The 23,568-nt window shown below is 40.4% G+C and overlaps 2 protein-coding genes across 2 annotated transcripts; both read right to left on the bottom strand.

Annotated features, from left to right (window-relative positions):
• Positions 1-1,039: 1,039 nt before the first annotated feature.
• Positions 1,040-9,930, bottom strand: LOC119742150. The gene is made up of 7 exons (XM_038218190.1): positions 9,552-9,930; positions 7,561-7,779; positions 6,790-6,883; positions 4,389-4,429; positions 3,282-3,370; positions 2,999-3,064; positions 1,040-1,832 (listed from the first exon to the last, which is right to left on the bottom strand). Exons 1-7 carry the CDS (start codon positions 9,622-9,624, stop codon positions 1,746-1,748), a joined length of 669 nt encoding a protein of 222 aa, XP_038074118.1. The 5' UTR covers positions 9,625-9,930; the 3' UTR covers positions 1,040-1,745.
• A 2,027-nt stretch (positions 9,931-11,957) lies between these two features.
• LOC119741835 lies at positions 11,958-22,547 on the bottom strand. Its single transcript, XM_038217745.1, has 9 exons — positions 22,307-22,547; positions 21,329-21,517; positions 20,187-20,414; positions 19,517-19,741; positions 15,595-15,670; positions 15,113-15,183; positions 14,590-14,678; positions 13,996-14,064; positions 11,958-13,077 (listed from the first exon to the last, which is right to left on the bottom strand). The coding sequence occupies exons 1-9, from the start codon at positions 22,374-22,376 to the stop codon at positions 12,991-12,993; spliced, it is 1,104 nt and encodes a 367-aa protein (XP_038073673.1). The 5' UTR covers positions 22,377-22,547; the 3' UTR covers positions 11,958-12,990.
• Positions 22,548-23,568: the final 1,021 nt, after the last annotated feature.

Raw genomic sequence — 23,568 nt, forward strand, 5'->3', positions numbered from 1 at the left:
GGGGCTTTAAATTACCCCCATCATTCGAGCAGCAAGTGTAGCAAAATGGATCTGCAGGCGCGGTCGAAACCCCCCCCCCCCCCCCCACCAAGAAAAAAATGATAACAATTATACTAATAATAATTACCCTGGATTTGACATTTGGGAGACATCCTCATAGACTTGTGCACAAATTTTTTCAAACTTAAATGTGCTCTAACCCAATATTCCCTTGTCCTTTTCCCATGAATTTTGGTATGTTTACTAATAAGACCACGAGCAACAAATATAACCCAATTGCGACGGTAAAGTTGTGCCTCTAAAGGGGGCTGTGACATTAGGGAGACATGAAAATGTCTCCCTAATGACCCATGTCTCCCATCGTGCGAAGAAATTACGATAACGTGTCTCCTCAGTGGTACCTTTACACGTTTAACACAAACGATGACATTCTGCAGGGGTTATTTTCTGTATCTGGCGTGCCTGCCCCCCCCCCCCCCCCCGGCCTCTGTTCTGATATGTTAGCTTGAGATCCCGGGTTCGATACCCCATCAGTGGAGCTCTTTCGACATTTTCGTATTTTCTTTTTTATAGCAAAAAAATAGAATATTCTTTATATTTATTATTTTAAATTGATTCCTGGTTTGGATGGACTTTTTTTTGAAAGGGAAATAAAGTCAGAAATTGTGAATGGTCACATTCCCGTCTCGTTGATACAAAGTCTTGACGACAATGTTGGGAAATAAAGTCAGAAATTGTAAATGGTCAGATTCCCGTCTCGTGGATACGAAGTCACAACGACAATGTTGGCATGGAACCAGACTAAGATTTGTTACGGTAAACATTTCTAAATAAAAAAAAACAGTCACTACGCATGACCAAGCCGTTCCGGCTAAATATCGTTTGCTAAAAGAAACCCGGATCTGGCTAAAATACTGCCGAAATGAAGATAGTTACTTTTAAACTGTTTTAGCTTTAGCTAAACTATAAACGTTTGCTTCATTTTCTGAAGTAGTTCAAGACTGGGTAGGGGGCTACAATGACAGTATAATGCAAATAATTCTGCGCAAAACTTTCTGCATTTAATGCTATTAGCGTAAAATAAGAAATATGTTCGTAAAATACAAATAGGTCTACAAACACTTTATTTACAATCCCCTTCATGCGAGATTCATACACTTTCTTAAAAACTTTTACAGCTAACAAATAGTTCTGTAAAATTCGTCTCTTTAATAACATTCTGATATTCTGATACCCGGAGAGCTATTTTAATTCAAACCCAAAAACTTGCATTTAAAAATGGATGTTTTGTCCGCACTTTTATGATCCATTTAGGAGTATAGTTTATCTATTAATGTTAAGTAAGCAAAAATGCGTGTAGCGTGCTTAAAACCGATAACAGATAAATCAGTAAGTACAGTTTTCAACAAAAGACTATTTTTCCTTAAGTCTTTCACTTATTTTGAAAAAAAACCCGTTAAGTATAGACTAATGTATAGACGTTACACAACATTTCAAGATTTCCGTAGGGTTCAGTTCTGAAATGTACAGCAGCTATTTAATACCAGTACACCATATCTGGAATACTTCAGACTAATTGCATGCAGACTCTTAAATCGCTGTTTTGCAACCTGCAAAATGCATGTCTTAACAACGACACAGTCATTGTGAAATGTTGGGCCAAACGGAATAAACATGATGGATGGACTTCCCCTAGTATCAGGGTTCATTGTCCAGAAAATAAATGACGCGAAGCTGGAGACTGTCTAAGCCATGTCGTAGTTGGTGAGTGGGGCCTTGTCTTCCGCACGCGCAGTATGCTGGGAGGTATGGAAGTTATGAGGCCTTTGAACCTGTCAAAAAAGAATGAACAAACTTAAGATCATCTGTGAGAGTGAAGGTACACGTTTGTCAAGAGATCTCCCCAACTACAGGTATATTCCAAAGGTTTATGTCAAATTCATTATTGAAATGTATCATAATATCACATTTGCGGGGAAAATATTGAAGAAACCTGTTGGTTTACATCGGACGCGGCCAGGGGGGGGGGGGGGGGGGGGCAAGTGCTTTCTATACCATTTTGTTTTTTTGGGGGGGAGGGCACTTGCCCCCCCCCCAAAAAAAATGGTCAAGAAAGTTCCGATATGAACGAGGAATATGAAAACCGAGCCCCAAAATCTTTACAATGCGCCCTGAAAATGATCGGTTTTGAAGAGCGCCCCCTATTGTGGAAGATGTTACCAGCCCCAGTCCCCCCCCCCCCCAATTTGATTTTACGGAGGCAAATTGTCCGATGAAAACGTGTCGACATTTCAGCACGGATGTGCAAGTTCCGATGGGCGTCGCCAGGATTTTTTCTAGAGGGGGGCAAAAATTGTTTTGGCCAAAAAATGCCTGTATTTCTCAACACATTCTCGATTTTTCAGTTTTAGAGGGGGGCAGGGACATTTTGCCCCCCCCCCCCACTCATTAAATTTACACCACTTTGTCTTCGCGCCTCTTTTTCTTTTCTTTTTTTTCTTTTTTTTTCTTCCTTTTTTTTCCCTTTTTCCATGCAAGTTCCCCTTTTTGGTGATGCCCTCCCCCCGTTTGAAAACCGTTCCGCCGCCGCTGGACGTGGCAATCAAAGCAAAATGTTTCGACATTGAAATAGAGGCATCCAGCTTCACATGCCAAATGTAATAACCTAAATCAATCTTCGCTGGTACATATAATACAGCTAAAAATGAAAACATTTCGAAAGACCAAACATCGCACAGTTTAGTAAGTTTTTTAATTGATACATTTTGCTGATACACGGATTTCTTACGTTTTTCGTTGGTATCAGGGAATTAACGGGTCACAAATATGAGTCAGTCAACAAACTAACAAACCTACATATTGTTTCATATCCCTGTAAAGATTTTCTTGTAATGTTTAGATGGAGTTCAATGTTGTAACATTCTGTTGTTCCATTTCATTTTACAGCGTATAGTTGACAGAAGTCTACACGACGCTGAACCTAGCAATAAGTCCTTACCTGCATTCCGGCTCCGTAGTGTACAGTTCTTTCCCTGGTCTTGCGACAACACTTCACGCAGCAGCACTGAACAAGAGAGGATAAGAATCAAGGTGAAGTCAATTGAAACATGTGGACTAAACATCCACCGAGTTTTAGGCGGTCATGAGGCGCGACGATTTAGCTGCCAGAACTGCGAGCAACTCAGACTCCAAATCTGTTCTACATTAACAAGATGGAATATTATGTACACCCAACCCTCATAATATACCCCGTTGAGATAATAATAATATGTATAGCTTACCACGGACAAAGAGGCAAACAGAACGACCAACAGAGCTACTCCCATGGTGATGCCGGGCACAATCCATTCCCTAAGTGCAAAGGGATTATCTGTAACAAGAACAAATACTAAATCATTGAAATGTGGTACATAATATTAAATTTAGAGCTCAAACAGCTACCCCAACCCTCCCCTACCCAATGAGTTCAACACATTCAGCTGGAACAAATAGTAAGTGTTCAGTGAACTTGCTTATTTATATTCTTCAGAACTGTTCAAATATCTCTCACAATATTAGCGAACAAAAGCTATCACACTTAGGCCAAAACAAAGTCTCCGGTTTCTGGAATGCGCGCGCATCGCCGTAGCCATGCGCGTCGGCAAAATTAAAAAGTTTTTTTTTTTCAATGTAAGATGATGTCTCAAAACCGCCAAACTTATTGGTTTGACTGGAATCCTGCTGCTGCTGCACAATTCTAACGAGTTTTAGATGGGGTTACGATCGAGTATAAGCTTTATGTAGCCTCTCTGGGATCCAATATATTTTGCACTAAATTTTAGTCGGACACCATTTGCAGACGGTGTTGTAATTTTGTAATTGTGCGTCTGGAAGCCAGATTGAGGGAGCGATGGTCGTGTATTTGGAACCTGTAAACGCTTTTTGATAAGCGCATTATGTGAGGGGGCAGACTAATGAACAGCCTGTCAGCACATGCACGATGTCGATATCGCTGTATGGTCTGATACACGGTGTTACCCTTTTCTCTGATTTTTGTCTTGACCATCCAAATGTTCCGAAGAATGTTCGTGTCGGTCGATATTGTAAGTAGGTGCAGAATTCTCAAGCCTTATGGCCTTACCGAGGTCACCTCAAGCTCCACCCTGAAGGATATTTTTGAGAGTTTTAAGGGTATCGAAGCGTCATGTGCAACATCAGCCACATTCGAAGAAAACAAAAGTTGGGGAAGAAAAAGCCGCGTCTACGCACCACTTTTGGGGCAAGCTCCATACCAGAAACCGGATACTTTTTTGGCCTATGCTGCTGTTGTCGCAATACAAGACAAGCTTATTTTTGTCTACATGTGTATTTTACACGCACTTAATAATATCAAACTTAGCAGGACTTACCACAGGTATTGTAGCAGTTGATATTTCCATTGAGGCATTGACTGTGGATAGATAACAAAGATTGATGTTTAATTGTAGGCCTACAGGTTGTTGTTGTTTTTGTAGACCTTCACAGGGGCGGATCCAGGAATGTTTGCAGAATGTCATCTTTTTCATTATTACTATAATTGTTATAATTTTGTTTGGTCGGAGCAGGGGGGGGGGGGTTCGAAACCCCCCCCCCCCCCCCCCCCCTCTGGATCCGGCCCTGACTTCAATACGTTGTATATGGCAACACCCAGTATTACAAAAATACTTGAGACGTGAAAAGGGGCACTCGCCTCATTCGTGCTGAAAAGGCAGACTGTTTTTTTTTCACCGGACACCCGGCCTCCGTTAAAATAAAACAATAAAGGTCGGGGAGGGCTGGACACCATCTTTCAATGGGGGCGCTGTTCCAAGCGATGATCATGTGCACTGTCAGACGAAGACTTGATGACAAGTCGTTGGATAGTCGTACTTTGTCCGTGAACTTCAGTCGAACTCCATTGGCGTGGCTGGTATAAGATTTGTAGTAATCGGAATGGTTGCAACATATCTAACGACTTGACGATTACGTTCTCGCACCGTTATTCATATATGCAAGCAGCGCATTACATATGCAGCGCATGCGTGTTTGCAGTGAGATCCAATGGCACCGCTATGCAAATGAGAACTCTTTCATTCCGTTACATGGGGAGATCTTCTCAATCATGTCAATAATGTCGGGGGCATGTTTGCAGATCTGGCGACGTTTTAACGACTAAAACACTCAGCTAGGTCAATTGTGTATTGAAACAAAATGTATCATTAAGGGAATAACAGTGTGAGGAGCCGGTCTTCACTGCGTGATAATGACCGGGTGTGGGGGTGACCGCTGTTAATGGACCGAGACGAAGTCGAGGTCCATTAACAGCGGTCACCCCCACACCCGGTCATTATCACGCAGTGAAGACCGGCTCCTCACACTGTTATTCCCATTAATAAATACCTTTATAACGAAATAAACAGTTAAAATGCTCCAATTTTGTGACTTTTTTCCGGCGATATTTCCAGACTTTTTTGTGTTCATGTTCATGGGCCATATTTTAGCTTAACAGCTATAACGACGTAAACTCAACAGAAACTGCTGCCGTAGCGAAACAAATTACAACAATGTTTTCATATCTTTACCTGATGGAGGAAGCTGAAATCTCGTTTACACATTCCTTGTGTCCGGAATTACAAAGATGCTTGGTTTAGGAAAGGTAAATATGTCGGTGGGTGAAGTGTTGCAAAGAAAATAAATCGTAGATCTACGCTTTCGTCGTAAACATCCTCAGTATATACTGCACAGTGATGTACGCGATACGATGTCGTTTCAAAACTTCCTTACGGTACGCGCGCGCACGCACGCATCCCTAGCAACTGTGTTGCGTACGCCGCGCGTCAGTCTCACGCGATGGGGGTTGAGCGCATGTGCAGTGCTCAATTGTTAAAAGCTACCGCAGGACTGTTACTATATTTTGACCAATTATTGGCTTGCATGGGGCTGAATGGAGCTTGATCAATGCTGGTTCAGGGGCCATTTATTCGCTTGATCTTTGAAGCCGGTCCATTATCACCGTTAATGACCGGCCACGTGATCGAGTCTCGACCAATCAGAAACCATCAACTCTCCAAGGTATTTATTAATGTACTATACATGTACTTGATTTATTTGAGTCGTGTATACCCTGTAGTGATTTCTGTAATGTCACACAACACAAAGTACAAACCCTCGAAGTAATGAGCACGATCTTCCGTGGCGGCCTAGAATACGCTCTACAATCTGAACTAATCAGAGTGCTCGCATAGAATTCGCTAGCGATTCAAAATACTCCCATATGTTGTGCACAAAATTGAAACGTATTCGCCGAGTCGGTAATGGAACATCAATAGTCAGCATCATTTGGTCTGGGAACTAGACTCCACGCATTGCAGCGATAATGCGTGCGTGTAGCCCGCAGTAACCGGTACCGTATACGCAAAACAATTACCGACTTGGCACCAAGTCTATGTCAGACGAGGTCGCACTATTCGTGGCGGGACAATTGCCGAAGTTCGCGTAACTTAACAAAAGGGGCGTGCAATCGTGAAAAAAGGCCGCTCGTGAAACAAGGGGGCATTCGTGAACGGAGCACTCTTGAAAAAAAAGGGCACTCGTTATACAAACTATTGGGAGGTGGCATAAATACCCCCCCCCCCCAATCCCCCTTCCTAAAACATTACATTTGAAGTAACCAACTGAGTGCCTATGTTATCCATTGTTTTATGTTAATTTCCAGTTGCTGATTTTCATTTGTTGTGCGATAATACATCTAGAGCATTACAGAAAAGTTGGCATTTAAAATGAAGGACTTACCAAATTGCACAGCCGCCGAATTCAGGCGAGAAAATCGCGTCATCTTGGTAATACTCGTATTCACCGTAGTACGTGTCATAGTAACATCCCACTCCTGAAGAAATATATCCAAACAATGCAGCTGCAATTGCTCTTCTTGATTCTACAATAGCAACCACTGGGTACCTCCATATAAAAGTCTGGATAGCCCATTGGCTGTTAGAAGTGAAGTCACCGCCCGCCATATTACAACTCCAAGAACAATATATTTTGTAAACAATTTGAAATGACTTGTATTCTTTTTCCTCAACGAATATTGATTTTTTTTTTCAAATAAACGTTGAAATGGCATCGAAATGTAATTATTTCATGTAACATTTCTTCTAAGGAAAAAAGGGTTGAATACTTTGCGACTCTATTTCACTTATTTGGAACAATGAGAGTAGGTGAGACTGGTTCCCTCCGCGCGTTCAAATGGAGAGATCGGAAACCAGTGCACAGCTTCACTTTGTTCGCATCTCGAAATAGCCAACGAGCCATCAACATTTTGAAGAGCAATTTCGTGAATATCATGTAATGGAAGACTTTTGAGACGTTGGTGGCATGGCAGCAAAGATAATGGTTCTTTTCCATTGTTTGCGTCATATTGAGCGTGCGCGCTTTAGCTTATACGTGACGTAAACAGTCGAAAAAGACCGTTGTGTTTGCTCCCACCAACGTCTCAAAAGTCTCCCATTATAAAGAGCTGTGCAAGCTTTTTATTGCAGTATCTCTTGCTGATTGTATACTGACCGTATACAGGTGGCGAGCAGACGGGGCAATTGCTTCCGATGGAGCTGCGGTGATGGATTCTGTCCCGGTTCTCGACGCAGCACATCTCCCCATTGCTGCAGTCTTGGTCCCCCCGACACTCGCCCGGACATCCGGGATCATCGTTCGGGTTGTATCTTTCAAAGTCATGAGGGCAATGACCGCCTTGATTTTCGTGTTGATTACGGTCAAATTGCAATCCTAGAATGCATGGTTTGAAAAAAAACTATCATTCTTTAGTTGGATGATACCTAATAGAATCGGGGAAAATATCTCAAACTTAATACAAACACAATGTAAATGGATATTTCCATAAGTATCGAAGCTAAAATTAGATTTCATGATTGCAACAATGATAATCCAACGGAATTGATTTGTTATCAGATTGACTCCGAAAGAAATGTGAGTAAAAGTCATTATATTAGATTGGTTGAAGCATTCCACAAAATCGGTAACCACCACCACCACCACCCCCCCCCCCCGCTTTCCCGGACGGCTCTGATAGAATTTAAAATAATTTTGTATTAATAATTGTACGACAGTTTGATCGGAAATACGCCGCGCTGTCAAAACATCCCCGGCTCTGATAGCCTTAAAATAATTTGGTATTAATATAATTGTATGATAATCTCATCGAAAGAAAGCCGGGCCATCATAACACCCCCCCCCACCAAAAAAAAAATAAATAATAAAAATGTCTCACTAATGATCAACCGTTGTCTCCCACCGTTCGAAGACATTACGATAGTATATCTCCTTAACGCTGCATTTTAAACGTATAATAATAATCGAATTTGTGATTTTCAAATCAGTTGAAGATCGTGGCATCACGCCAACCTTTTAACCCGTACTTCTAACTTATAACCTAAGATCACATTCTTTTGATTTCCAAGGATGTTTCAGCCGAAATAGTAAGTTCAACATTATTTTGGTTGCACCTCGGAGCTGCAAGATAGCGATTGCTAAGGGGCCATTAATTTTAGTACCAGATTGTGAATTTGTAACAGTTTTAATTTGTATAGTTGAAGGATTTATAATGAAGGGTTACAGCTCTTAATTTCAAATTTCGACCTTTTATTTCTGAATATTTTGGATGATATTGACAGGAAAGAAGACTGATGAAAGACTTTACAGTGAGTTCAATACAAGGCTGTTTTTAAACACATCCGGTGATATGTCACTTAAATACATTGATGAAGATTAACGTGTTTTTTGGGCAGGGCGCCCCCAATTCAACGGCCAGTACAAAATACAGCGATGATCTTATGTACTTGATCTTTGACCCTTCGTTTTCACAGCTGACAATAAACTTCAGGCTGTCTGCGCCCCCAAGATCAAGGTTACTTGATTTAAGACTTTGTGCAAAGGACTGCCGGTGTATCAGCTCTGAGCCTGTTTCCGAGAAAATGATGAAATTCGGCCAGAACGTTGCAACAGCGTGGGCCATCTCTGTTTTATAACGGAGATATCTTTGGGGGTTATCTCACTCAAATAAAATGTCATCCCATATCATTATGGCCCAATTGAAAACTGTAAAAAGATTTGAAATATGGTAATTTGATGTGTCTTGAATACCTTGGAGAGCTATCGGTAAATCAAAATTATACCGGATTTTTTTTTTAAATGGCGTCCTAGCTGTGCGAGATATGGCCTCGGTGTATACGTACACGAGTGTATGGCCAAAGTGTGCAGAAGGCATACAGTCAATAGACACGTACGAATGTGCAGTGCAGCCATCTTTTACATCTTTGAGCTTTTGACAATTGAAGTCAACATGGATAGTCTATATAGGCCTACGCATCATAAATTAACATAAAACGCCCGCCACAAATGGCTGCTGCACGGGTACCCCCCCCCCCCCCCCCCACACACACACACACACTCTCATGTTGATGTGCAAGAAAAACAATTAACCGGAAAATTGTAACATTGTAACTTCAAGTTTAAATTGAAAGACATGGATCTTCACTTACGAGTTGTCGTGTTCGTTACCCCAACACACAAAGTAGCTAGCAGAAGGAAGAATCCCAGCTGAAATATCTCCATTTTGTTGTCGATCGGTGTTCACGGTTGTCTCGTGCAGCCCCTGTGGATGTAGATTTACTAAATCGAGCCGATGGGACAAACAGCAGACTCCTTTCGATCGTGTTTTGATTGCAACTGCGATTGCAGTCGTTTTCACTTTCTCCTTACAAGGTACACGTATACGTACGGCAGCGCCAGTATCACAACTCCAGCAGTACCACTAATCATAATTTATGCCGTGAACAGTACAGCGTCATCAAACTTATGAATTATGTACATTGTCGGTCCGCGTGTGATCGTCGTGTGCATGTGTCCTTATAGTCCAGGCAAAATACTTCATTTTTTGAGTGAACCTCAAACAAATTGCAACAGAATTTTTTCACCACAGTGCATTTCTATATATGAAAAATATTGAGACAAGCTAGGTCAACCATCCCATACACTAGGAGGATAAATCATTAGCATCTCCAAGGATTTTTGTGGTTATGGCGTTACGCAGTCCACGGATGAACACGGAAGTAATTGAAAACCGCGGAGATTTTTCGTAAGGGGCTGGCTCTGCTCAAACACAAGTTGCATTCCGAAAGTTGACCGATCAATGGATGCGAAACTTCCCGCTCTCCCGCGCTCCGCCACTGATCGCCATCGATACTGCATATTTTAAGTCCTGTGACGTGAGGTACCTGACTTGTGGTGACGTAAGCAGAAGTTATCATAAGTGGTACTGCTGGAGTTGTGATACTGGCGCTACTTAGCGACGGCCTGCCCGTTCGAGGCACGTGCCTATGATCATTGGCACTCGCCGATTGCAATTGGACAGCACTGAATATGACGTCATCGGGTAAAATAATAGCATTAACCCCTGCCCCAGAGGCTGTTAACTCCACAGCCATACTATGCGTCATGTGAGCACGGCTCGGTCTCGATTACTGGATGCTGATGTGATGCTTTGACATTATCATTCACCCGTGAACCAATTGACGACGATCGGATCACTTGCATGGGTTTTTCCAAAAGTTCGTTTCTTCTCCGGCTGCTATAAAAAATGAAAATTGTCAGTTTTGAATACCAATTACTAGAATGATATGTCTTTACAGCATGCCCCCCAACCAAGCCACTTTTTTATGTTTTCGGCGGCCGGGTGATCGAAGAGAAATCAAATCCATGATGGCTACCTTTGAGCACGGATCGAGTGATCCGTCGGCAGACTTTGCCCGCCCGTGTCCCCCCCCCCCCCCCCCCACACACACACCCTTCCCCCGTCCACGAACCCTGGATACTCAAAATGGCGCATTCTGCATGTGATGAGAATGTAAAGATAATTTATACTTCCGTTCCCATGCATGCTTTTCAACAAATTTGATTTGTTTTTCTTTTAATAAAATGTTCAACTTGTATGTTTTATTCAACCAAAAAATGCATGCTTGCTTTTCAACAAATTTGATTTGTTTTTCTTTTAATAAAATGTTCAACTTGTATGTTTTATTCAACCTAAAAATATATATATGTGTGTGTATTCTCCCTCCCTTTATAATAACGTACACAAATCAAGCCAGTTCGTCTCACTACCCTGAAGTACCCCTTTGCCAAACTGCATAAGACCCCAGTAAAAAAAATTGAAGGATTCGGTTAATATATGCATCAGGCAATAAACGGAAAAGCCCCCCCCCCCCAAAGAGGAGAAACAAATAAGAAAAGAATCATATACATTTAACAACATGGGTGTCGATTTTCCACGGCCGGTGATTTCTCCCTTCGCTTCTGGAAAGTGCGTTGCCCCCCCCCCCCCCCCCACAAATCCTTGCTACGCCCTTGAAATCCAGCTCTTCCGCGTTTTGTCTCCGGGCCCAGCTTTTCCTTTAACTGTTTAGATAAACTATGTATATTATTATTATTCTCATTTGTCAAGTTATGAATCACCTGTTTAATATTGTGTGCCAATGTGGACCTGTTTCATTTTGTGACACACAGACTGTGTCATATTTGCTCATTCTCAAATTGTTTTCTGTGCTCACTTTTTCTGGTCAGCTTCATTATTCACAAGTATATCCGCACGTGCAGCTTTCATTTATAGGTTTAAGTAGCCAGATGGGTATAATGGGCCAGCTATGTGGTATTACGCTGCAATGGCATAATAATTATGTAGTCGTTTTGGGCTGAGCCAATAGTCATGTTTTTTTTTAACATTACATTATCAGAAAATTCTTATGTGACGAGAGACAGATCAAAGAGAGGGAAATGTGTTAGTAATTTTGAAGCTCCAGATTGAGATTGAAGTACCCCCAATCCACTACCAAAATAATGTATCAATACGAGTAACAACAAAATAGTAACCACAAGTGCTACAGCCAGAATCTTTGTTCTTCTCGTTCTGAATGTTATTCGTACAATGTAACTCTGCAAATTTAGTAAGTTAGAGAAATCCAGTCGTTGCAAATGCAGACAGTAGACTTGTCATAATATTTACAATATTTGGAGTGCTCCTCAAACTTACTTACTGATGTATTAACACAAAGCTTTGTTTCTTCAAGACACACACATCTGTTTTTCGTGAATCTTTTTTGACAATACGGATGTTATTAATTTGTATCAGCGAGATGCCTCTTTGCACAAAATGAAGAATTACTTTTTGAAGCAGGACAATTATGAGCAATTTTAATTAAACCTGTTTTGTATTGGAAACTTGAAAAGCAAGTGAGAATTAAATTTACGTTGTTCCTGCCCCGAGTGTGTTTAATTAGCATACAGTTCGGTACACCTCCCAAATGGAAAATGTTTTGTACATTAGAAGTTGATAACAAGGATGGAATTCTTAAATATTGAATTATCAAATATAGTTCATCTTTCGTTCTAAAAGTAAAGTGATATTTACAATTATAGGACTGGGTAGCTATAGTACAAGACAATAACCTCATTCATTAGAAACGAAGGACATCCCACAAAAACCACCAACACACTCAACACTACTTAGACTATAGTCTCTGAACTGACCAACTTTAAACAAGTTCAGTATTCCACGCAAGAGCAAAATTCTGTACAAAATATCTTAGGGGAGAATGCAAAAATTAAACAGGCGGTAACTTGAGGTTTACCTCGAGGTTTTACCGAGGTTTAGCAGGGTTTGTTGGTTACCTTGAGGTACAACCTGGAGTTACCCCTTGTTTATTTTTGGATTCTTCCCTTATTTCAACTTATCAAATCGATAAGTTGAAATAATTGATTATATCCCAAACGAAGCTACGTACAATATCGTCAATGAGAACACTGAAAACAGCAATATTTGTCTGTATAAAGCGTGCATTAATCTATTCCAGCTGTTTGGAGCTCACCAACTATTAATTGCGTTACAGCTATTTGTACCAGCTTTTGCCATGCATCACCCCTTATTTAAGCCGTGGTGTAACCGTTGTCTGCCAGGAGAAGTTTCTCTTCTCTGGGAGGAGACATGTAGTAGGCATTGCCGGGTTGTTGTGCCTTTAGGAATAAAATGGAAGTAGTATTAATGAACACTGAATTGGTTTCTCCAATTAGTTCTTCCTATACGGCGGTCAAAAAAAATATCATGACGTTCAATCTCGAACAGAACATAACGAACTCAAACCGTGTAAAACAAATAGCTTGAACCCAATTAATTTTTTTGCCAGCCCTAATTAGAATTTTTCATCAGCCTTTCAAAATGTTTTTTGTTTCCCAAACGTCATGCTGAATCACGCCAATTTCTGAATTGAAGCAGTTTGGCAGTGAAGGTCACGGTATGTATATGAAATTTGGATATTTATGAATCTCATTTCTTTTACCTCATTATACTCTTACACTCACGTGACCTGCCCCTCTCCCTGTTATCTTCACTCATAGGCATGCGCAATACATCCAACGAGTCGGTATTTCAGAGTCCAAGCTTTTTTCTCAATGTTTAATATTGGGTGTTGTCCTTCACCCAAATAGTATAAACACTGTATTCTCAGCAGGGTCCAAGAGCTTGCGAGAACAAATATCACAAGCCTGCTTGTGTAGGACTTGAACCAACGACTTCCTGCTTTCTAGTCCAGACGTCTCAACCACTCGACGACGACCACCGAGCTTGCCAGGGTCGTCTGGCCGGTTCGAATCCGTAGAGCAACGGGTATCAATGAACTTGATAATGGCACTGAGCACAGTGCTTTTTTATATGTACTTATAATGGGCTGTTTGTACATTTGACATTTGTTGTGACGCTGTTCATCACGTGCACAGAGCATTTCAGATATCCGAAACAGCTTGTGTTTGTCCACAAACACATTTCTAGTTTTTTTGGCTACGTTGGTGAAGGGCAAAACCCAATGTTCAAAATGTCAGACACCATATCTTCGACAGAATAGCGATTAAGGTGAGTTCAACATGATGGAGACTTACCATGGGAGGTTGTTGCTGCACCACAATGGTCTGCTGTTTATCTTTGCAACAACACTTCAGGCAGCAGCACTGAAATAAAAGAAATCACACCATTTCAGTTGGAGACGCATTAAATCCTAGCGGATGGCTTGTCAGTTTTGCTACATTGTGAGTTCATTCCAAAGTTTGAACTTATCTGTATCCTTCCTGTTCCTTAATACTCAAAAGCCATTGCTTCTGACAACGGTTCAAATGTTATTGAGTACAGTAAACATCCACACGCATTGCCTTTCCCTTCTTAGTTTTGGCTTTTTCTATTAAATAGTCTCACATCAATCATTCACATAGATTGTCAGTGAGGAAAACTGATTATAAAGTTTGATGTTGGTAGTCATCATGTTTGTTCTCTATCAACAGTTTACTCAGATAAATCGAGATATTAATCAAAGAACATCTTGAAGACATTTTGGAGGTGTTCACAAGTCCACGTGAGTGAGGGCTCGAGATCGCATCGCACCTCTTAAGAAAATGTGCTGGAATGATTCGATCAAATATTATTATTATTTGCGCTAATTTGACATGCATTCAAATATGAAAAGAGCGCCCTCAACTTACCACGGACAGAGTGAAGATCACACTGATGAGCAGAGCAGTACCAGCGGCCACGCCTGCAGCAATCCAGGCCTGTGGCATGTAGAGGCCATCTGAAATGGAAACAGGCGGGGATTTTAGCGAATTGCAATACCTTAAATGGATCATACCTGAAATGGATTCATAATAAAGCCAAATACGTGGTGCTAAAAGACCAACAGTACTAGCCTTTGACACAATATAGGCTATTTTGTTTGGGTAAAATCTTTTGTATTTGCCAGCTATGTAGGCTATTTTGTTTGGGTAAAATCCAATGTATTTACCAATTACCATAACCAAACAGCGCCCCTATTGTGTCCGCCTCATTTTAAAAGGCTCGTTGTTTTTTTTTTTAATTATTATTATTCACGACCACAAAGCTCCCACGTCGCCAAAATTGAGAAATGGCTAGAGATTTGTATTTTTACCAGTGATGAATGAAAAAAAAAACGTTATCGCAAAAAATATAAGGTGTTTTTATAAGTGTTTCGAAATCCTGACTACTTACCATACCAGATGTCGTCGTCGTCATCATAACCACATACATTATAGCAGCTGGTTTGTCCGTAGTAGCACTGACTGTTGGGGCGGAGCGAAAAAAAAATAATGTTTAACTTGAACATAATTATTATATTCAATTTTTGTTCAAAAACTTTTAAAAGTAAAATCATATGAAATGCACTAGCGGTCTAGCGGGGTTTTAGAAGGAAAATAGGGGTATTCAAAACTTGGAATGACGGGCAATTTTTTTTTTTTTAAGTATCATTTTCGTCTTTCCTCTTTTCCCACTCCTAATTCCGAAAGAAAAACAGCTAAGAGAACCTGTGCAAAAGGTTATTGAAAGAAATCATTTTAGGTTTTGTTATCAAACGTCTTGAATACATCTTGGTAGGATAATACATTTCTTCAAATTCTTCGATAATTTCAACGGCATGTTTCATTTCTTATTATTGAATTATTTTTGTACTCATTCAATACTATAACGCTCACCAGAGATAACAGTCATCATAAGCTCTTTTGTATAGCTGGCCATGTTTGTATGTCGTCCCATATTCACTGTCACAATCTGGAATAAGTATCAACAAACAGCATTAAGTGGATTTTTATCCCCCTAACTCAAAGGAACATTTGCTCTAAATACTATACATTCACCTAACTTTTATAAAATGATCCAAAAACAACATTTTTGTTTCAAATGAGCGTCATGTCATTTCAGAGATTAAATAATTCCGCTCCTTTTTACCGAGGTCCTTTATCCTCAGATTGTTGCAGCCTAATAATAATGACAATGGCATTTATATTGCGCAAAATGCATAAACATATGTTCTAATATTGCATATATCCAAAACATAAAAAGCTGGTTTTTTTGCTCATGGATCCTAATAGTCCAGCGGATATGTGAAAAAATTGTGCACTTTTGCATAAAAGCGTGAAACTTGGCACAGATGTTTATATTCATGCGAGAAAATGTTTTAGATGTGGAGCCATCGCAAATTTACCCTTTTAGGGGCGTGGCATCCATTTAAAAAAAGGGGGCGGGACTTGTCGTGCCCGCAGTAAAAATGGTTTTTCCCACTTGTTACAAAAGCAGGAAACTTCACAAAGACATAATTATATAGATTATTAGTGTTTTCCAGATTCGGAGCCACCACAAAAGTACCTTTTTAGGGGCGTGGCAGCCATTACAAGAAAAGGGGGGGTTTAATTATTATGCCAACTTTGGAAAACATTGTGCCCATATTTCATGAACGAATAAAACGTCCCACAGACGTTAATATTCATGAGAAAAAAAATTCCAGATGTGGAGCCATCTCGAACACACCCTTTTAGGGGCGTTGCAACCATATAGGGGAAAAAAGGGGGGCGGGGTTTTCATTATGCCCACCCTGGAAATATTGTTCCCACACTCATAGAGAAATGGAACTTTCCACAAACATTGACATTCATGAGAAAACAAATTCCAGATGTGGAGCCATCTCGAACACACCCTTTTAGGGGCGTGGCAACCATATCAGAAAAAGGGGGGGGGCGGGGTTTTCATTATGTCCACCCTGGAAATATTGTTCCCACATTCATAGAGAAATGGAACTTTTCACAGACATTGACATTCATGATAAAAACAATTCCAGATGTAGAGCCATTGCGAACACACCCTTTTAGGGGCGTGGCAGCCATATTGAAAAAAGGGGGCGGGGTTCTCATTATGCCCAACATGGGAAAAAAATGCCCACATCTCATGAAAGAATAAAGCTAATTCCCACAGATATTAATATTCAAGAGAAAAAAAAAGTCACACGTGAAGCCATCGTAAACACACCCTTTTAGGGGCGTGGCAGCCATAGTAAAATGGGGGGGGGGGGGTAGTCATGATGCCCCTATAAAAGAAAGTTCTTATGTAGAGCCACAGCAAACTCATCCTTTTAGAGGTGTGAGGGGCCTACTCACTGTGCCCACAATTGCAATTTTTATATTTTGTTGTTGATTTCTTATAATGTTGATTGGCCCATAACCTATATTATTTGGTAATACAATACCCCAAAGAGCATGGGTACATGTAAGTACCGGTAGGCTAACCCGTGTTATATTGTTCAATGTGTGTACTTGCACCTATATTATCATGCACATCTAAATTCCAGAGTGATTTCATAATTACAAATACACAGCACACAATGGCAGCCCTAAACTCTAACATTTAACATTAATGGGCCATGGAAATCCTTTTTTTACGGGGGGGGGGGGGGGGGGAGTGTAAAATCCCCCTACCCCTTACCCGTTGCGCTGCATTGACAGCAGATTGGGTAACAACACGATGTACTCGCCTCACAAAGTGGTGGACACGTCCACTATGACTTCACATTCAATGAATCTGTGTACCCCCACCACACAACACCTCTGTTCTCTTAAAAATGGTATATCAAGCTCTTATGAGTGTTTTTTTTTACCCCGACCAAATCCATTAAAAAAATTTATACGTTATACAGGTGCGACACTGCATATGCCTTTTGGTCTGTCAGAAAAAAAGGCAGGGGAAACAATGTATTTGAAGAAGTAACACTAGTCTTTCCAGGACTAACTGAGGTACCCCAGTTTATACCCCTAATTCAGATATTGATGCAGTTGAAAGTTTATCAATAATTCTACAGACGAAAGAACCAGTAACTGGGTTAATATAGATGAGGCCAGAATGCATAGTGTAAGAAAACAAAGGGTTTGACAACAGTAAATTCCAACTATAAAGGCGGCCCTACTCCAACACATTAAACAGCTATCTGAGGTGGATTTTATTATATGAAACGCGGTCAAAATTTTCCACTTTGTGCATATTGAGTACCCCCCCCCTTTTAAAAATGGATGCCGCACCTCTAAAAGGGTAGGTTTGTGATGGCCTCACATTAAAAAAAAAGATTTTTATGAATGTATTGTCCGAGTGGAATTTAATCCATTTATGAAAGGTAGGCACAACTTTCTTTTATAGGGGCATCATGACTACCCCCCCCCATTTTATTATGGCTGCCACGCCCCTAAAAGGGTGTGTTTACGATGGCTCCACGTGTGATTTTTATCTCGTGAGTATTAATGTCTGTGGAAATTAGCTTCATTCGTTTATGAGATGTGGGCACACTTTTCCCATGTTGGGCATAATGAGAACCCCGCCCCCCTTTTTTCAATATGGCTGCCACGCCCCTAAAAGGGTGTGTTCGCAATGGGTCTACATCTGGAATTGTTTTTATCATGAATGTCAATGTCTGTGAAAAGTTCCATTTCTCTATGAATGTGGGAACAATATTTCCAGGGTGGACATAATGAAAATCCCGCCCCCCTTTTTCTGATATGGTTGCCACGCCCCTAAAAGGGTGTGTTCGAGATGGCTCCACATCTGGAATTTGTTTTCTCATGAATGTCAATGTTTGTGGAAAGTTCCATTTCTCTATGAGTGTGGGAACAATATTTCCAGGGTGGGCATAATCAAAACCCCGCCCCCCCTTTTTTCCCCCTATATGGTTGCAACGCCCCTAAAAGGGTGTGTTCGAGATGGCTCCACATCTGGAATTTTTTTTCTCATGAATATAAAGGTCTGTGGGACGTTTTATTTGTTCATGAAATATGGGCACAATGTTTTCCAAAGTTGGCATAATAATTAAACCCCCCCTTTCTTTTAATGGCTGCCACGCCCCTAAAAAGGTACTTTTGTGGTGGCTCCGAATCTGGAAAACACTAATAATCTATATAATTATGTCTTTGTGAAGTTTCCTGCTTTTGTAACAAGTGGGAAAAACCTATTTTACTGCGGGCACGACAAGTCCCGCCCCCCTTTTTTTAAATGGATGCCACGCCCCTAAAAGGGTAAATTTGCGATGGCTCCACATCTAAAACATTTTCTCGCATGAATATAAACATCTGTGCCAAGTTTCACGCTTTTATGCAAAAGTGCACAATTCATCGATATTTTGTCACATATCCGCTGGACTATAATTTGTAACCTACTGATATAAAAAATATTGGTTGGTTTCTTAAAATAGGGTTACACATTCCTAGTGTGCTGCCAAATAAGTTTGCCCGTATTTTGGGGCAATTTTGGCAAGATATATCGGAATGGAATGAATTAAATTGAATATTATTCCCAAAACTTGTACAACTATAACAACAATTATAATAATTACCTTTGTAGAACGGAACTATTCTTTTTAGGAAATGACTTTTATATAATCAATGTTATCATAAAGTTATCAATAACTTTGCGCAAAAATATTCCAGTACGGGTAAGGCTTCTACCAATGTTACGGTATCATTGGAAGAAAAATTCTTCCAATTTTGTATCTACACTTGCTATTAAACGATTCTTGACGTCGTTCATTTTAAGCATGCATGCACATGTACAACACAATCTCAAAAGTACACTATTCCAACTCACCGAGTTTAGCTTTCATGCAAACGGGGCACCTGGAGCCGTCTGCTTGCCGACGTTTGCGATAGTCATCGTGTTCCATTTCCAAGATGTATTCCTCAATGCAGCACAGTTCACCCTCTGCGCAGTCATCAGTGCTATTACAGTGGTTTTTGCAGGTGACGTCGTCGTACCATTCATAGGATTCATGGTATTTCCCATAGTCGCTGGGACAAGAGCCTGGTTGATCGCCTATAATTAAAAAAAATGTATTGTCAAAGTTAGAAGCTTTACTCGACACTTATCATCAACATTTTTGTTTACGTTTTAGCCTTGGTCTGGAGTCGATGGAAATAGCAGGAGATGTAAATCACGTTGCTTGTGCACATGTAAAGCATGGAAGATAGTTGACCCAAAACAAGCAAACAGTGTGTGTATATATATATTTTTTTGGGGGGGAGGGGTGGTATATTTTGTTTGGGAGCAAATCTAGTGTATGACGTGTTTCAATAAAGGTGTGCGCCGTCGTGTGCGACAGAGATTTCATTTTTATAACATGCAATCTTTTAATTACTTAACATTTGGATATTAACATACTACTTTGATTGTTTCTGACTATACTTCAATCAAACTTGGCTTTGACACTTTCCAGTTGTAATTGCAGTAACATCCAAGAGTGGTACATGAATAGACTCACGGTGAGGTTTGCTTGACGGCTTGAATGACGGAGACACCGGTCGCATGCTGCTCATGGTGGTGTTGGAGTCCGGGTATCTGCAGACCGAAGGGCATTCGTCGTAGCTGAACCTACTGCAGCACTTCATGTTCCCGTAACAATCCCCGTCATTGGAACAGGTTTGCCCGCCAGGGCAGCGTCTTCCAAAAGTGAACCTGGGACCGGGACAGTGGCCGGGCTTAACGAATTCTGGAGTTAAAAATAAATCAATTTGGAGGGAACAAATTACAAACATACACATTCGCTGGCAGGAAAGAGGCCATTCTGGTAAACAAGGGGCACTCAACCTCGTCCCCAGTGCTTACTTTATTTCCAACTGTGTTTCCAATAGTAAACCCTGGATAGGAAACATTCTTCCTGTATCCTGATTGGATACCGCAATTGGCTAGTAATGGATTTTTATCGTGTACTTGGTGCTATATATTCACAACGTGCAGTACGTGTTTTCGCGATCATTCGTCCACGCCTTCTCGAAAATACTAATTTCCTTTCCAATTTGCTCATATTAATATGAAATATGCCTGAAATATGATACTGCATGTTGTCTCGATAAGATCGTAACAGTTTGATTTCAAAAATCGTGTTTTCGTAACTCACGCCGTGCTCGCGCTGCTACGAATTGACTCTGTTTTTACCCCAGACACCGCATACAAAAACAACCGCTAATGTTTAACGCATATCCAGGCACCAGACTGTTCTCATTTGCATACGTGTGCAAAAATCTTGCACATGCAAATGATCCAATACCAGGGTGAGAGAGCAGGTAGTGGTGGGCGTACTGCTCGACACCCTGGGGACGAGGTTGAGGGGCACTGTCCCTCGCTTTTCACCATCGTGAACACACTATCCGGGGCTGTTTTCATTATTGAACACATTGATTTGCTAAGCGCAGAAAATATCGGTTGAGCAAACCATAAAACAGCCGCCGGCCAAAATGTCACGAAATGTACATATTTCCTTTCTGGCTGGTTCTCAAATGAGTTTTTCTCGACAGCACAATACCACGGAATGTTTCTGCTGCGGAATATTTCTGCATTTACATTCTGTTCCATAAATTGGGCGCCTGCTTTCAACTTCCCATAGAGTTATGATCAATGACTTACTATTTGCCGTGGTTGTCCGCATGGTGCTAGTCACGTTTGGAAGGGGTTCTGTACACCTGTAAGCCCCGTCGGGACGCTGACAGCATTTATGATCGTAGCTGCACTCCGAGTCGGACAGACAGTCGAAACTCACGTTGAAATTGTGGGTAGTATTCAGTACAACTTCAGGGCATAACCCCTCTTTACGAACTGTGGTTCGGATGAAAAAAAAGACAAGACCTTCTTTTTTCTTCAAATTTTACAACTTTATGGTTAAAAAAGATATTCAGGTTTTCTATCTTGTGCTGAAAATACAATAAAGCGTGGTTAAGATTGTTACACACTTAATGGCGAAAGTAGGCCTACATGACATGAACTATCGGTTCGAGTCTTTACATCAAGGCGGGACAACTTACAAAAGGTTCTCACTGCATGCCGGATTGCATGACAAACCAACCAAGCAATGTATACACCCATACATCATTATTATAGTTCCTTGCTCGCAATCAACCGCTCTCTTATAATATTGGGAATTGGGATAGATTGGACACTCACTAATTACTGAACCTGACCAGCTTTTTAGAAAGTTTTTGTTTAAACTGCTATCTCGATTTCCAAATTGTGAAAATTCACTTAATCCGACAATTATCATGTATCAGATCATGAAAGTGAATTCCATTTAATCGAATAGATTGAGTTTCCGCTCAAATCTGTTTCTAATAACTCTTTCAATCTAACATTAGCCCTTCAGGGATTTTCCCACTCATTTGGAAATAATAAGAGAAAGGAAATGAAGTCATGTGGTACCCCTGGTGATGACCGCGGATATAATCAACATAGCCTACTTCATCTTGTTTAGGATCAACAGAGACGTGCAAATAGCAGCAACACTTATGATTATTTAATGTAAAAAAGAACAGTGCTTGAATCTCGGTTATTGTTAAACAATCATGACAAAAATAATATTACAATCAGTACTGAAACAAAATGTATACTTACAATCATCTTGCGCATGTACAGCACACACAGCAACAACTACCACAACAAGCATCAGCTCAATTTTCGCCATTTTAAGGTTTTGTTGCGTTAATGGTGATTCTGACGGTGATATTTCCCAGAGCGGTTGCGACTACAATATATATACCTGACCGCGCTGTATTTTTCCCTTTTATACTGGCCCCAGAAAAGGTGAATACGTATACTTAAGGACGACATACGCCACAAAAGACAAATCAACAAAGAGCACTATTTCAACCTTTGAACGTGGATACGCGTGTTTAAGTTATACAAACACCTGGCTAGTGCACGGTCACCGCTTTACTGACAAGACCAAGCTCTCCCATTGGGGAACGCTTACGTCATTACAATTATTACAATGAACTTAACCTCTGTCCTTTATTGACGTGGTGACAGGCAGTGCCAGGTATCATTGTCGTCTATTCATTGGCTGGCAATGACATCAACTTGGGACTTTTGGTTAAACATCAATCGTGGACAAAAGCAAAATCATTACGAATACGCGTGTTGCTATAAATACAAACATATTATGGCCTAGTATTCCAAGAATCCGGAGAGTCCTGCATTTTGTTTGTTGTAACATAACACTGTATTCGACTCTCAGTATAAAGTGGAATATTTCTCTTTTTGTGTTCTCAGGAGAAAGTAGGATTGGACCAGCACTAACTCAACAGGGAGTCTTGATGACAGCCGGGTTTTTTTAACCGAGAGGAGATCTTTGAAACAGACATCATCATTTAATTAACGAAACAACACATTTACATAATTGAAACATACATTTTAATCGATCTTCATAATAACAAAGTATAATTTTTACAAAATATTTAGAACAATTTTACCTAACTGTTTTTACAAAAGATAGTAAAATTATTTACCATTTTCAAAGTAAAATGTTTCCAAATATTTGTCAAAAACTTTACCCGTCACCTGTTGTGTATAAAGTTGTACCTAACTCTTAAAAGGTTCGGCACATTGCAAACATGTAACATTTTACAATCTTTAATGTAATGTGTACTAGCTGTAGCTTTTTTAAACGGCAAAATAGATAATGAAGAAGGAAGGGGAAGGGGGAAGAAGAAAAACTGGAGAATGTAAATAAAAAAATATTCATCAGATGGAATTTGCGTATTATTGCGTATTAAATGTTCAATTTAATATTAATAATATACCTTTGAACCTCCGTTTGAAGCCGTCAGGAAGAAAGCGTGTCAGATAACCGATGTACCACAGGCCACATCAATCAC

This window comes from Patiria miniata, unplaced genomic scaffold (genome assembly GCF_015706575.1).
Source record: "Patiria miniata isolate m_02_andy unplaced genomic scaffold, ASM1570657v1 HiC_scaffold_5, whole genome shotgun sequence".
Taxonomy (NCBI): Eukaryota; Metazoa; Echinodermata; class Asteroidea; order Valvatida; family Asterinidae; genus Patiria; species Patiria miniata.

Excerpts from the sequence above, each read along its gene's own strand:
- LOC119742150 (XM_038218190.1), bottom strand. The coding sequence starts at position 9,624 with ATGGAGATATTTCAGCTGGGATTCTTCCTTCTGCTAGCTACTTTGTGT. Across the intron at positions 7,780-9,551 it reads GGTAACGAACACGACAACTC|GATTGCAATTTGACCGTAAT; the intron begins GTAAGTGAAGAT and ends CATGCATTCTAG. Across the intron at positions 3,371-4,388 it reads CAACTGCTACAATACCTGTG|ATAATCCCTTTGCACTTAGG; the intron begins GTAAGTCCTGCT and ends TTCTTGTTACAG.
- LOC119741835 (XM_038217745.1), bottom strand. The coding sequence starts at position 22,376 with ATGGCGAAAATTGAGCTGATGCTTGTTGTGGTAGTTGTTGCTGTGTGT. Across the intron at positions 15,671-19,516 it reads TTGCATGAAAGCTAAACTCG|ATTGTGACAGTGAATATGGG; the intron begins GTGAGTTGGAAT and ends TACTTATTCCAG. Across the intron at positions 14,679-15,112 it reads CGACGACGACATCTGGTATG|ATGGCCTCTACATGCCACAG; the intron begins GTAAGTAGTCAG and ends TTTCCATTTCAG.